Consider the following 16,810-nt stretch of genomic DNA (forward strand, 5'->3'; position numbering starts at 1 on the left):
ACTCGATGGCGAAACAATTATAATATTTAAAAGATTGCACTAAAACAGTGTATCAATTAGTTGATTTTTAACATCGATCGTTTCGAGTGTCGAATTTGTTTCTCGCGGAATAGCTATGATGATACTGAAGAATTCGACGTTACATACCGATGTTTTCAAGGAAATAAACAATTAAGAATGAAACCTGCCGTATCTCAAGATTGTTCGAACTAAAAATAAGTTGTTTTACACGAAATGATTTATTTTAGGGCATATTCACACAGAAAGATCATATTACAGGATCGTTTTAGAGGCATCGGGCAGTATTTGTACTGGACCCGGGACAGTGTCCTGGGTAACCTACATATACGCGCTATCACGGGATAAAAACTTATCCGCTAAAAGGGGCTGCATATTTTGTCAGATCTGAATTTTTTATGGGCTCTGGAATACTGACATTTTTGTGTACTCGTTTGTACAACTGCGCCAAACGAAGAAGGCTTGAAGATAATCAAACCTTAGATTTACATATTCTGTATTGTTTTTAATTTTCCTTTTTCGACAGTCGAAAGGTTATAACAAATAATAAAAAGTTATTCAAGATCTCAACCAATTATATTGGGTGGATTTAATATCCAATTTGTTGATTTTGCTTTTAAAACTGTTGTGGAATACATGAGCCATCGCTAAATAAAAACGTATCTGATTAAACGAAACGCTGTGTGAATTTAGCCTTATACTATTTCTAGGTACAACCATTGTTTTAAAATTTACTTTTAACATCTGTTTTTGTACTTCATAAAATTGTTAATATCATATATCATTCCTGGTGTAATACGTTTGCGTTAGATTGGATTAGAGGATTCTTTAAGTGATCTTGAATTGGCGATTGTTTTGATGATAGATCAAAGGTCATTGTAACGTAATTATGACGTAGAACTACTGATAACTACATACATATATAATTAGCGGGAATGTCACGTAGACTTTGAACATTTATATTATTTTCTATATGTTGAAAGTCATTTAATACTAATATTAGACGATATTCGTATACTATTTTGTGATTTTTGTACGTAGATAATTAAGTAGATAAGAATTTACCAGAGCAGAATTATAATAATAATTATTATTATTCAAATTTAGTAGTTTCCGTTTGAAGCTTCGCCCGCATGTAGGGGGAGGGTTAGGAACTGCGAGTTGCAAGTGTACCTGGCTGTTGCTATTCCAGACTATGATCTATCTTTGAGCCAAATTTCATCCAAATCCGTTGTTCTATATATAAAATTAGGGCTCGAGAATCCAGGATGTTTTTAACAGAGTAGAAATAATTACGGTCCAATACACTTACAACAATATTAAACTGGGGAATAATAATATTTACTGGGAATTATCAGCCATTTTTAAATATATAACGTTTCAGCTCTTGAACTATTTTGGGTTATTCGAGGAACACAAAAATTTAAGATATTTCAAATTAGAGTTTTAGATGTTATTAGAGGTGTTTGTTATTATTAGAAAGGTACACTGGGTAACATGCCACCTTATACAAAATGGTCACCATCGGCAATGTAAGAACAATTAATCGACCCTTACATCGCCATTGCTAATCTTGAGACTTTTTTATGGTATAGGTTGGCGGACGAGCATATGAACCACCTGATGGTAAGTGGTCACCACAACCAATAGACAATGGCGCTGTAAGAACTATTAACCATTTCTTACATCGCCAATGCGCCACCAACCTTGGGAACTAAGATGTTATGTCCCTTATGCCTGTAGTTACACTGGCTCACTAACCCTTCAAACTAGAACACAACAATACTGAGTATCGTTGTTTGGCGGTAGAATATATGATGAGTGGGTGGTACCTACCCAGACGGGCTTGCACAAAGCCCTGCCACCAAGTGAACGAAACGTTATGTCCCTTATGCCTGTAGTTACACTGACTCATCCACCGTTTAAATTTAATATTGGTGGTTGAATATTTGATAAAACAGTTAATAAGAATATGTAGTGAATAATTTTCCTACATAACGTCACAGATTTTAAATAAATGATGAGTTAAATACATAACCCTTATTTAAGTTCGCTGTAGATGGAAAAACGAGAACAAAAGTTTCAACTCTTTAAAATTTTCATTTAAAGGTTAGAGTGCAAAATCATTTATGAATAAAGTTTTCAAAGTCACAAAGCGACCGTTTTTCGCTGGAATATAATAGAACTATGAATAGGAACATGATTGACACTGAAGGCTTCTATAGCTTTCAGTGTCAAGCTCGTCATTTGGAAACCATTCTCGGGAGAAGAAAGAGATAACGATTTCGTTTAGTAAAAATTTAAAGAACTTGACTGCGGTTTTAGGAAAAATGGTCTTTCTTTTGAAAAAAAAGGGGTTTATTGCACGAGCATGAAATTCACGCTTCCTACGTCTAAATAAAAAGTGTTTGAACTACTTATATCATAGTATTGTATAAAAAAATCTTCCGAAACGCGTTGAAACTTCGGTTATGAGTTTTATGTCAATATACGAGTTTAGTAGTAATTCTAGTCGTCAGACATTACAAAAAAAAAAAATTGTGTATCTGTCACGCACACCAAGATAATAAAGTTGGCCTGTTTGTTTTATTCATTTAGTATTGCGACATTTTATATAGAAAAATCTAAGCTTACAACATGTGCTGGTCTTAAGGTTGCTATTATCGCCGAAAAATCTGTGAATTGGGTATTATCCTAATTAATCCGCGTTATATGGCTAGGATCAAGTGAATTGTGTTGCGGTATGTTCCAACACACACATCATCACAATCCACACAAATACATAATATACCATGGTTACTGTAAAAATGTCATTAGAACAATTCTTATCTCTTAAATCTTAAAAAAATACGTTTTGTGGTCGGAATGTGTGGATACATTTTTAAGGAGTTAGTTATTTTTGAATTGATATTGATTATTAAAAATATATATATAATATTATGTAACAGGGAGACTGTACCATGTCATTAGAAAAATTGTTTTCTTAATAAATTAAAAAAAAAAAAGAAGTGGTGTGCGGGATAGATTCGTGCACAATACGGTGCAAATATGAGATACATTTTTTTAATGTGCTATTTTTAATTGAAATTAAATTCACAATGATTCCGAATACAATATATATATATATTTTGATCTTTTCCCTGGAAAATGTTTATTGTATTTGAATTTGTAAAAGGTAATATTTACAATTTTTGTTTTATTACTACGTGACATTATCAAATTGCATATATCAGTTTCATTTCCACGTAAAGAAATAATTAAGCATTTATAAATTTGAATAAAGTCATTTATGTATTAATTATTATACTGTTAATTAAAATACATACGAATATTACAGAATCAGTTGATCAGAACATACGTTAAGGAACCACCTTTGCAAATTGGAAGTAGCTAATTATAACTTTCCATAAACGTGGAATTTTACCTTGAAATTTCGGAGAGAAATTTCTAGAATCAATCGTACACAATTTCCTACAATATTTCCAATCGTTCCTCAAGCAATTAGTAAATATAATATACAGCGAATTATTGTTTTGAAAGCAACAGTGTGCATAGTTTGATATGCATAGCAATTCAATAGCTTCATAATAATAGCATCTTTTAAGGTTACCAAATTTCACTGTTAAGCCAGGCACAGTTGCTTGTCATATTGTTTGTCAGTAATAATATGTTATCATTACAACGACCTCACTGACTTAGGGGCTAGCTTATAAGGGTATAGATCTTTGGACAGATGTAACCTAGGACGGTTAAAAACTCTAGTCTGGGTAATATGAGTGACTGGGTTTTCAAACCAATAAATTGCAACTAGATAATGTCCACTCTTTTAAAACACTACCAACATAAAATCAATTTGTATCGTAGTGTGGTATTAAGTTTAGAATTTAGGAGCGTTGGCAATCCCTCGCATCGGAGAACACACAAAGCTGTTGATCCCGCGTCTGAACTTCCTTTAGGTGTCTCAGGTGGCTGTCTCATCGGATTATAAATGTAAGGGATTAGAGAGTGTATTTGTGCTTACACACGTGGACACTATAAATAAATTCTGCGGAACTAATTACATCATCAATATTGTGCTAGTGGGCGTGTTTATACAAAAGATTTTTTAGGTATTTCGAAACCTATGATTGAACCCATGATTATTTTCATTTCATTTCATTGTAAACTGCATGTCACTTTTCTACATTTGGCGCCCAAATTATGAAACCTTTAAATTAAATTTAAATGAAATTTTTAATGTCAAATAGTATACGTTTACTTTTATTTTGTTAACGTTTTTCCCTTTTTTTTATACAGCCGTAGTACTTTTCTATAACAGGCCAGTAACTTTTTTCCGCGCTCTAAAATTAATTATTTGTTAATTCGTAACACTTAGTACAGCGCAATCAATAATTATCTTTAATATTCTGCACATCTACGGCTGGAGCTCTTCAAAATGAGACCGTAACCCATTTTTTATGTGCAGCTATCGTGCCATAATAACTCATAACTGGTTGTGTTCAACAATTGTTTATAAGTATGGACATATGTTCAAGCATAAATATAGCTATGTATTATAACGGTAAAGTACACGTCCGTGCAGCGTGGAGCATAACTGGTGTAAATTACTGTAGTTATTTGTTAATAGCAGGAAGTCCTTGGAATAATCCTAGTGTCAGATTCAGCGAGACAACGACGGAGGATGATGACGCATATCTTAATTTATGTTACAACGATTAATATTATATTCATTTAGACATAATTTAGGTGTTATGTTGTATCATTTGCCAAAGTTTAACATTTATGTTAAGATCATAATGTATTAAAAACAGGTAATACAATAAGCATTAATGTAATATATATTTACACAAAGAATATTAACATTAAGTCATTAAATATATACAAATATTAATTAAAAATTGTTACTGTATAAATCTTGATCGCGTGGAAAGGTGGCAAAAATACTAGCAGCTTTTCCCCGTTGAATCGCAATTCCGATCCTCTGGGCAAAAATCGAACCAGAGCTCATGTAACCATTGGAGGCAATGAAGCGAGGTGTTATACTTTTAATGAAGCTTTTTGCAATTCTACTCAATTGTTTTAACAGCAAATGCGCCAAAAACATAATTTGGAATAAGACACAAATATTTGGATATTTGCAATTTAATTTTACATCCAGTGTTGAACATTTCCATTGCAAATACTCAGCCAGCTCCAACCGAGCACGAATACAGTAATTTGTACTCGAAGTACCATTACATATTTTAACATAAAGAGTACTAATCCAATCATTATCCGCTTGGGTTTAACCCATTGCATCGGACAGTATAAGCAGCTTGCTTTAGCTTGCGTCCAGTCTTCCTGTATCTTTGTCTAGTTGCGCTCCATTCAATGGGTGCTTGAGATGCTTAATGGATGGATTCTTTAGACATTTTTTTAAGAACAAAAACCTTAGTCGCCTTTCAAAACACCAGAATTATCTTATACTACAAATTTAAAGTGGTGGCAGACTTTGTGCAAGCTCGTCTGGGTATGTACCGACCACTCGTCAGGTATTCTGCTGACAAACAGCAATACTTAGTATTGTTTTGTTCAGGCTTGAAGGATGAGTGAGCCAGTGTAACTACAGGCATAAGGGAAATAACATGTTAGGTTGATGGGCGAGGGAAGGAACGGAATGATTAATATTTTATTTAGCGCGTCCGACTAACTATCACAAATAATGTACTTTTAATAAAAAAGAAATATTTTTAAATAAATAAAAGATAATAGAAAATACAATTTACATTTTCGTAATTTAATTAAATAATTTCGTTATCTTAATGCTTCCAATTCGACATGAATATTCATTTTAATTTCCTTATTCAATAAAATTTTGCAAAACAATATTGAAATGAGGTATTCGTATATGACCAAACCTTCATCTTCTCGATATTTATAGGGGTTATATTTTAACCAGAAATGCAGAATGTGAATATACATTTTAAATTTTAATCCGTTATAGTGGTTTGTGACTTCGTCAACCTCTAAAATTGATATATAGTTTAGCTGGAGTATTTGAATTTATTTTAAATATTTTTTCATTTTTATTTTATAAGTAGGCAGACTGGTATTTGGGCCATGTAATGTTAAGTGGTCACCACGGATAGACACTGTAAGACATATCATCCTTTAGATCGCCACCACCACCACCGCCGTCCTTTGTACCAAAATTTTTTTTTAATAAATTTAGGCGGACGAGCGAATGGGTCACCTGATGGTAAGTGAACACCACCGCCCGTAGACAATGGCATTCTAAGAAATATTAACCATTCCTTACATCAACAATGCGCCACCAACCTTGGGAACTAAGATACTATGTTCCTTTTGTCTGTAGTTATACTGGCCTCACCCTTTAAGCCGGAAAACAACCAATAATTATTACTGTTTGAAATTAGAATGTGTGATGGTACCCAGATTAGTTTTTTATGTAATATGTAAAAAGTAAAAAGATTGATATTAACATTTTGAACAAACTAAATGTATGCAAGCCTTTTACTGCCATTGTACATTTGCTGCGCCAGTAAAAAAGTCGTTGTTCGATTTTCCGCTAAATAACAACCAATAGTGCAAATCCCCGTTACATGGGGTACCGAGGGCAGGACCTATCCAAACGGGCTTGCAAAGTAATCACCTGAGTTTATTTCGCCGTCTTTTATGAAGTCTGTCATTTTTATTCCGAGCTGGTAGTAGATTGACGATTAATAAGCAAGTGTAATGTTTTTATATTGATATTTATGTGTACAAACGGAAAATTGATTGACCATTACGCATTAGATATAGATCGACTACCTCGTAAATAATACAGATAATGCAATAATAAATTAATATTAGTGTAATAGAATCGAAAATAAAAATTTTACAACTGTTTCTACGTTTATGGTAATAACTATTGCAAGTAGAATTTATTGTATTTTTATTTTACCAAAGAGTCTTTATATAAAGTTAGAAACAAGTCCATGGGGATTAAACTAATATACACGCTGGTAGAAGGTAGAGTTGATTAATTAAGTTAAAACTTTTATGTAATGGAAATAGTACTAATAACGCTTTGTATAATGTTGTTGGTGCTTAAAACCATAATTGATGACCAGCGGTCACCTTAGTTGCCCTGCCGCGTTTAGCAAATGACGCAACATTTCCGTGAGCAACGCGAGATCACTTTTATACTACCTTTAATCTTTTTGTCTAATTATAATACATAGGTGAAAATTACGTATAAGTTTTCGTACTTAAACAAATGCCCATATTAAAGGTTTCTAATATACATGGCCTTCAATAGCTATTTCACATTCGAATTTGGAAGATAGAAGTGTATAAATTATATTGAATCAGAAAGGAATTAAAGTTGTCCAACGGATTATGATTGTGAGGAAAAAGTGTGAGAATGAGTGCCTGGACTTGTGCACAATAATCTCTCTGCGTAGTTGGCTGTTCTCCCTAGAGCGAAACCGCCACAGTGGGTATCAGTCAGAATCAATATTATTATTTAATTTGTTACATTTGGTATACCAAAATATTATGGTTTCTTGTAATGATAATTAGGTTGATTTATTAAATTGTAAAAGTAGTCGCTTGTAAATGTCCCAGTGCTGGGGATACTGCTCCTTACCTTTTAAGAGTATAGTTTGAAGTTTATTCCCTAACGCTGCTACACTACGAATTTGATACGACATGTGGTAGACGTTATCTGTCTCCTTTATATCTCTTCCTACTTTTAGCTGAGAATGAAATGCGTTATTATAAGTACATGAAAACTCAGTAGCATTTATCGAATTTGAACCCGAGACCTATCAAGGCCTACGTCTTTTATCACCTGGCTCATATAGGCCCTCTTGTTAAAGAAATAAATGTTTATAAAGGAAGATTTTATCAAAATGCTATATTATGGAACGTACTTTATGGTTGCTACTTTAGATATTTTACCGCGGAAGTTATTTATTGTTTGGTTCCGGTAATAAGGCTGAGTTATACGGTTTATCTACTTACCAACAAAAGAGTCGGTATATAAAGGATTTTTTATTCAAAATGCGCATTCACGAATAAAAATTTTTTTATTATTATAAATATTATTTATAAATTATAGATTAGGAATATTAAAAAAAATTCGCGATTTTCAATGTACCTTACATGTGATCCACACAGTGGTCGGAATATCGACTATAAAAGACATCGAAAGTTTGATGAAAACATACCATGACTTTTCATGGAAAATCGGTCAATAAACAAAAGGGAAAAAGATATTGATAATTTTTGTACCTATATTTAATAATATATATTTTCTATATATTTAGTATGTAACAGAACTACGTACTAAGCGATTGGACCGAATTCGATGATTTTTTTGTATGTATTTGAATGGGTTGGTTAACTACTTACCGGTAGGTGGTACTGCGGTAGGAAAGTAAAAAGAAATCTCATATCAAGCTATTTATAAATATAGTATATATTTAGCAGCTAAATATATATTTAATATATAACTAGCAGCCCGTCTCGACATCTTAAAAAATGAAAGGAAATGTCATTTAATATCAGCGTCTACCTCGAAAGGAGTATCTACGTTAAATTAAAAAAAATGCGTGGTATTTTTTAACTAAAAAATACCACGCAAATTTATTTTATCAATATATAATGTGTTTTCGTTTCGTTTTTAAAAAAAAAAACATGGTAAAATATCCCGTTTTAAATACTGTTAGTAATAAAAATAATCATGTTAATTTAAAATTTTTATTCATTCATTTAAATTTTATACTGAATTTAAAATTCGCATAACGTTGTCATAAATAAACTTTATTTACTTTTTTTGTAGTTACCGTGTTAATTTATTAAGTACCACTATGTTACATTTATTTATATCTAAATTCAGTTTAGTCAATATTTAACATGCTCGATGTGGTCTCCTACAATCGATGGAGCACGTACAGTTTAAGGCTTTATTGCACGCTATAATGTTATCGGAAGTGTGTATTCTTTCTTGGAAATTCTTAATAAGTAAATAATTTTCAAGTAAATTTGAGCAATAGTTTCGTTATCGGACGAGTCATTCGTATTTCGCTTTTATACGAGTATACTGAGGATATATAGATTAATTGTGTTACCTTTATGTTAATTTATATCACAGTAAATACGACGACGAAATACATATTCACTGTATTTTCCGAAACTAAATTTTGATTGATTACGTAAGCTAATTTAATATAAGCCAATTAGTATTTCGGGAATAAGATTTAATTTAGTTCAGCAGCCGATCGATTGGCTACGTAAAACATCAAGTAAAGTAAAGTATCGTAGTCAACATCCATAATATGGCCTATCCACACATGGTGAAGCGCAGCGCGGTGGTGTTTTTACTACCAATCAGTGCACACATTATTGGCAACATTGCACACACTACAATAAAATCTGAAATGAATGAACTAATCGATTTGTCCTCGAGAACATTAGATTGGCTGAAGCGCAATAAATAAGCTAAAGCGAGTATACATTAACGTAGCTTTACTTTAAATAGTTTGTTAAATGACGATTCAAAAGTGCTTGTAAAAGCTTACTTGAATAAAGTATATTTTGATTTGATTTGATTAGATGTTGAAAAAGAGTAACTACTGAGTTGCTTGCCGGTTCTTCTCGGTAGAATCTACATCCCGAACCGGTGGTAGTTTTACTTTAAATAGTTTGTTAAATGACGATTCAAAAGTGCTTGTAAAAGCCTACTTGAATAAAGTATATTTTGATTTAATTTGATTTGATAGGCGTTACGATGCTCTTTTTAATGGTAGGACTTTGAGCAACCTTCTCTGGGTAGTACCTACTATACACTCATCGTTTATTCTACCGCAAAGCAACACTTCTTAGTATTTCCTATACTGAGTGTAATTTCGGCCACAATGATATAACTTCTTTGCCCCCAAGTTCGGTGACGCATTGGTTTGTAGTTAACATTACGTACAGCATAAAATGTATTTTGGGTGGTCATCACCTTCCATAGCATTAAATTACATTACATTAGCAGCCTGCAAATTTCCCACTGCTGGGCTAAGGCTTCCTGTCCCTTTGAGGAAAAAGTTTGGAGCATATTCCACCACGCTGCTCCAATACGGGTTGGTGGAATACACATGTTTCCATTCCATAGGATATAGACTACGAAATAAAGAAAGTACATTTCACTCTATACAACGTCACCGGTTGGAAAGCGAGTACTGAGACTCGAGAAAAATATTCCTAGTTTACTCAACGGCTTAAAATATGCAACATCTAGGATAGACCCTTAGTTTAGGTCTTTGGGCAAGACATAACCATGCATTACAGTACTTGCGCCGTCAAACACCAAAGCCTCGGCGAGCCGTAATGAATGGCCCCACCTAATTATACTGAATTACAAGATGATTAACTTCAGGATCTGAATTAATAACAACAATGACAATAAAAGCATTTTACGTACTGCAATTTTGCTCGGTATTTGATCTAGTGAAACCTTTACAATGGACCGCCTCTACTTGGTCACGCCGGTATGTTTGCTCCATTATTTCTCGCAGGCCGAAGCCATGCGTAACAACTGTCTAATCAATTGAATGCATGATGGCAATTGAAGTCTGTTTCAATCAATATTGAGGGTAAATTAGAATGTCCTCCAAATTACTTAAACATTATCACTATCAATATATTTAAATCTGATGATAAAAATATATTGATATGTATATGTATGTTATATAGACGGCACATATACTAAAATTACCTCTTTTTTAATTTTTTGTCTGTCTTTCTGATTGTTCCGGCTAAACTCTGGAACCGATGGACCGGTTTTGACTTAAACTGCATCAACTTCCGGAAGGGAATTAGAATAAGTCGTAAAAAGGGATAAAGTACAGAATTAATGTTCCTTCTAATTCTCAAAGCTTTCGGAGAACAACGCTAAAACGACGCGCGTGTTATGATACGAAAGATAGTTTCAACTGGGTGGTCTGAAGTCCTTATCTCCTCATAGGGTGTGTTAACCACGCACTTAAAGATTATTAGCTTGTTTGAACTTGTGCCCAAAACATTTAATAATATTATTTTGAATCTATGACATATTTTCATTGGAAGAAATAAATTATACACATTTTTCTTCATTATTAATAGTTTTTTATTTAGAAAACTTAATACCAATGTTCAACTTTTTATCACAACGTATGGTATCTCAATACTATTAGTATTAAATAGTACCGACAATAATCTATTTCTACATAAAAGCGAAATACCACTCACTGATTAATCACGAAATCTAAAAAACTATAACAACTACAAAATTGAAATTTGGCAGGTAGGTTCCTTATAGGGTGTAGACATTCGCTAAGAATGTGTGAATGGATTTTACGAAACTCCAACCCTAAAGGGGTAAAATGGGGGTTCGAAGTTTGAGTTTTATAAATTTCGCTCGGATCAAGCCGCAGGTTTAGATAGATTCTTATAAGAGAGTGCTAGATAGATGAAAGGAAAGGACATTTGACTTGGTGGTAGTTTTAGTTCCAGCCCATCTGGTAAGGTACTCATCATATATTCAATTGCCAAAGGGTAATTAGTGTTATTTTGTTCCGGTTTGAAGGGTGAGTGCGCCTGTTACTGTAAACATAGAGGACATCATATTTTAGTTCTCAAGGCGAGTGTCGTGTTGGTAATGTAAGGAATGGTTAATATTTCTCTCGACGCCAATTTCTATGGACAGTAATGACCATTTATCACCAAGTGGCTCATTTTCAAATAAACCTACCCACCTTTTTGTATAAAAAAATATTACGAAGCTGATATAAGAAGTAATACATTATTTTGAGAGGACTTTGAATACGTTTATAATATGAACATTTTCTTTTAAATGGGTTCCCGCAAGATTACTCATCGTAAATTTTATAAAATATTTGATTTGATAGAATTCCGTTTACGCACAAAATTGCAGTTTACTGGATTACAAAGGCAAATGCGGTAAAATGACGTCAGACCAATACACAGTTACAATGATTTAATCCTAGTTTGGATTGGACTTGCATGAGTAATATAATTCCATGCTAAACAAAATCTTATGGAGTCATACTACCTGTATGACTCCATAAGATTTTGTCAGTTGGGTCAATTCTCAATTCAAAGGGTTTATTTTGACAACTTCAGTTTAAAAAAATCATCAATTTAATTTGAGTATTAAGGTTTCTAAAACCTTTTATTATATTTCATTATATTTGTCGGCAGATATTCACGTATTTAAGAAAAACACGTGCCCGGAAATTATTGTTATAATTATTTTTAATAATTTAAAACTGTTTGATTATTAAATTAATAATATTTAGTGAATTCTTAGATGTTAAATTAGTTTGAAATATTTTACCGTTCATAAATAGGTGTTATATTGAGTGAATAGTGGCCACACCCATTTTTGTTGTAAAAGGCCGAACGCCCGCCGGTATCGAGAGGCTAGTTCGAGCCGTCGGAGCGATCGGACCTCCTCAGTTTGGAATAAATCAGAGAAGAATATTTCCTGAGTTTAATTTCATACCTTCGAGGATGGATAGAAATTCGAACCCTGACATTTGTGACGTCAGCATTGCTGACGTCATATTTTTTAAATACAAGCCGGGACAAGCTACCTCTGTCATATTTTATGTCATAACGGTAGGAGGATTGAACAGCTACCTGAAGGTATATGTGAACTACTACCGGAAAACGGAACTAAAGCTTGAAATTAATAAATATAGAGCTCAACCAAATAACCCGCTGGATGGGGTTCGATTTCAAAAGTATTTATTTCAACGGAACAAATTCAGATTTAATTTAAATTGGGTTGAACAAATCTGGAACTAATTGCCTGACCTACCTAAATTCGTTTACGATGCCCCCGCATCCCACTGAGTTTAGGGATACAGATTACAAAAGACAAATTATGAATTGGATTAAATTAAATCAAATATCGTTACTTCAGAATTTCCTCATGTTCAATAAGATTTAGCTCTAAATGCTAGCTTTGAGCAATCAATCTTTAGCGGTCGCTGGAGTGGGAAATTGTGTACCTAAAGACGAAATTTATTACGCAAATGGTGTACAACCTACATAATATATATATTATATAAAATCTATTTTTAAAATGATTGTATTTAATATTATCGACGAAAGACGAACTTTTGAATCAAATACGTATCTAAAGTAATAAAACATTTATAATATAATATCACAAGTACATTAGCTTAAAAAATACATGAAAAAGATTTTGTATCATAATTATTTATAATTAAAAAAATAGTAAATATTATAAACACTCAATGATTTGCTATAATTTTTATAACAAGATTTTAACTAACTAGCAGTTAAATCTTTTAAGGTGAATTAGAAACACGAAGTAGGAATTTAACGTGTTGGTTCAATGCCGACGACAATCCATTTGTATGTCAAATGACTTAATTCTACAACTTAGATTGGATCTTGACGAAGAAACTCCCTAACAGTGGACATCAATAGTCAAATAAATAATTAAAAAAATCAGTTTTATTAAACCAATTGTGTAAAACAAATTATACTTTTTTTTTTAAATTAAAATGACTATGATTTTTAGGAGCAACTATAACCTCTTTCGTTTTGATCAATCTCTTGATTGAATAATGAACAGATTTCATGCCAAAACCGGAAAGTTAGAAATTGTTTAACATCCATTATAATTCGATACCGTTTCAAATTAATTCATCGCTCATTGAAAACAAAGAACATCCATTAAGTAATCGTCAATATTTGCAGCGAAACGTTTAAATATCGAATTACTGCTTTCCTTTTAAAGAACGAAGCTTAACAAACTCCTTTAAAAGTTTCCTTTAAAATTTTTGTTTTTTTTAAGTCGACTTTTAAATTTGTTTATTTTACATTGAATAAATGAATGAAGATTAAAATACCATTATCAGAAATAAGAATAGACCTTCGAAGTAACAGGTCCGAACTTCTCGTGACGCTAAAGATGACGCTTTGAATCTAGCAGTTCAAAGAATTAACAATTTGCTAGTGTCCTTCGAACAATAAAAATGTATTGGACGGAGCTTCCACCATGAAAATTTGCAGATTTAAATCTGTTTCTATATATCTGTTCAGTTTAATTTACATTTTGCAGTATATTTTTCATTCTATATTTAAGCCTTCCAGAATTGTAATGGCTATCGATTTTGACTAAATGTCTTTGTATGCCTTTTATGTTGTTGTTTTTACCTGTATTTGGTAGGTACACTTACATGGATTAAGACTAATATGAAACTCGCTTGCTTGTTTATTATGCATGTGTACTTCGGATCTGGTTATGGATACGATGAATAATACGTTAAGGTTACGGAAACGAAATTATCACTTAAGAATATTAGATTATTTTAAAATTGTAGAAGAAAAAATTACAATGTAACAGATCGACTTCATTTGTAGCCTTTTTTTATATTTATAGGTATCAAATGGGCAGAAGGCTCACCTGATGGAAAGTGACTACCACCACCCATGGACATCTGCAACACGGGAGGGGGTGGTCTTGCAGATGCGTTGTCGGCCTTTATTTTTTTATATTCGTTAAAAGAATATGCAAAATAACATGATAATAAACATTTTTTTATCGGATTCAGGTACGGTTTCGAATAGTTTTTTTATTTCGGATATCCGATAGTGTCGTTACGGGGCTCAATAACATCCCTGATATAAAGCGAAGCTTGGATTGAAATTACTTACATATGAATTGTTTACAAGTGATTTCTACTGGTCTTGTATTCGTTTAGGTATTAAAATTAATAGGTACGAACAGCCCCAGACAGGATTAAAAGAAATATAACAGCTCTGTTATTGCATTAATAATAGAATGGTTACCGAACTATCGCCTCATTTATCTGTGAGTCGAGTTGACCTTAGGATGAATACCTCAAGGTGACCTCTGTGTACTAATCTTAAAGATTGATTTTGATTAATAAATATGTGTTTGAGTGGGTCTCTGGGTGAGTCTGAATCTATGAACGAATACCAGGACTTTTTTATTTAATAAATAACAAAGATTTCACGCGTAGGAAATCAGGACGCCCAATTTTTTATAAAATTATAATAGTTGTACAAATGAAACCTATCACAATAAAAGGTACCTAATCATTCAGCATCATATATATATAACTTTATGGTATACATATTTATATATATATAAATACTAATAAATAGCTTACAATTACCAATTGTATTTACTTTTAAATGCTCAGAATGAAACGTAAATAGACTTGTAATATATAGTTAATTTTATGTTTTACTTATTAATTTAAAGCTCGTGTTGAAAAAGGACGTCGTATTCGTTGATTTGCATACAGGATATTGCTCACATTATATATATGATTATAACATTTATTTATATGATGGAGGCAAAGCGAAAATCAATAAATTATATTGTCGGTTCTCGATACAATCTAAATTTCAAACCGATTCAAAAAATGCTAATAAAAATACTTTTTTTTCAATAATTTCTTACGGGCTATTTATTATTTTAATACAAATGAATTATAATGAGGAAAGCCACAGGTTATATTTAGCATAATTACATATGTACGTAATTCACATCATCCATCACATAAATATTAAATGTTTTTTAAAATATATAAAGTTTTAAATAAATTTCTATTACAAAACAATTAACAAAATAATTCTGATAAACATTATTAACAATTATGCTACTGCATTATCAGCTGATGTTTATTTTGTATACCTACTTATTTGTTTTAGCATTTATTTAATTTATATAAACAGTATTTGAGTCTTCAAACTACGCTCCACAATAATCATTAAATTTATTTGAATATAATAATATAATTAAACACAATTCCAATTATACTGTTTGAAATAAACCTCTTTGTCAATATTTAAAAAAAAAACAACCTAAAATGTTTTTCGATTGTTGTATAAAAAGAATAAAACAAACCAAAATACCATTGCAAAAACCAGTTACACTGAAATCAATCCAAAGAGATCACAACACAACACAAAACCTTTTTTGAACACAATAACCCACTACATGAGTATTATTTTGATGAAATTCGTCGAAAAACGTGATTTAGCGAATCGAACCGTTTCCATCATTCAACGGTTTATTTATTTGTTTTACGCGAATTTAGGTTACGTACTTATAATTTGCGACGCGCGCTCACACGGCCGTGCACTAACTGTGACTGTTCTTGCCGTACAGTACAGCGTACTTATCCGTATGGTGTAATAATATTTCACAGAGAATTGTATACTCAGAGATCAGAACTTCGTAAGGCAACATTATTTGTGTGTAACACGATGTTTTAGTAAATTATTGACAAATGATTTAGAGGAATTATTTCTACATTTCTTTTGGATATTACTTAAGCGAAATGTAAGTGATGTATATTACAATTAATATTTGACTTTGAAATGAAAACTATCGAATGATTTACATTAACATTTTCGTAAGTATAATTTTTTAAATTATTCGTATGAATAACTAGTCACCTGTCGCGACTTTATTTAATCAATTGTAAATAAAAAGTTTTTATACTTGTCAATTTTTGCTTATATATTATTAAGATTTGTTTTTATGTCATAGGCTATATACAGTAATAAATAGCCCGTAAATATTTTACTGGTAGGCAAAGACTGCGACTATTATTAAGGATTAATTTAAAGGCCCGGTTTTGTTACCAAATATCTGTGTAGGTTTTACTTCGACGCAGAACCGGACCGTGAATTTAGGGGGCCCTGGGCACACACGCTTGAACTAAATTAATTAGACTTGAATTAA

General features: G+C 32.1%; 2 protein-coding genes across 12 annotated transcripts in view; one reads left to right on the plus strand and one right to left on the minus strand.

Moving 5' to 3' along the window:
* LOC113397704 (YY1-associated factor 2) overlaps positions 1–16,810 on the plus strand; it is a 318,077-nt gene that overhangs the window by 149,649 nt on the left and 151,618 nt on the right. The gene's annotated exons all lie outside the window — the stretch shown is intronic.
* Positions 1–16,810, minus strand: part of Mctp (Multiple C2 domain and transmembrane region protein) — a 177,896-nt gene that overhangs the window by 17,934 nt on the left and 143,152 nt on the right. The window contains exon 1 of one of the 11 annotated variants that reach the window (XM_026636124.2): positions 15,976–16,197. The exons of 9 other annotated variants lie outside the window; for them this stretch is intronic. In XM_026636124.2, the coding sequence (XP_026491909.2) occupies positions 15,976–15,978 (3 nt within the window). In that variant the 5' untranslated portion in view covers positions 15,979–16,197. Of the gene's footprint in view, positions 1–15,967; positions 16,198–16,810 lie in introns of those variants that run through there. One more of the 11 variants, XM_064218707.1, reaches the window with a different exon arrangement.

This window comes from Vanessa tameamea, chromosome 23 (genome assembly GCF_037043105.1).
Source record: "Vanessa tameamea isolate UH-Manoa-2023 chromosome 23, ilVanTame1 primary haplotype, whole genome shotgun sequence".
Taxonomy (NCBI): domain Eukaryota; kingdom Metazoa; phylum Arthropoda; class Insecta; order Lepidoptera; family Nymphalidae; genus Vanessa; species Vanessa tameamea.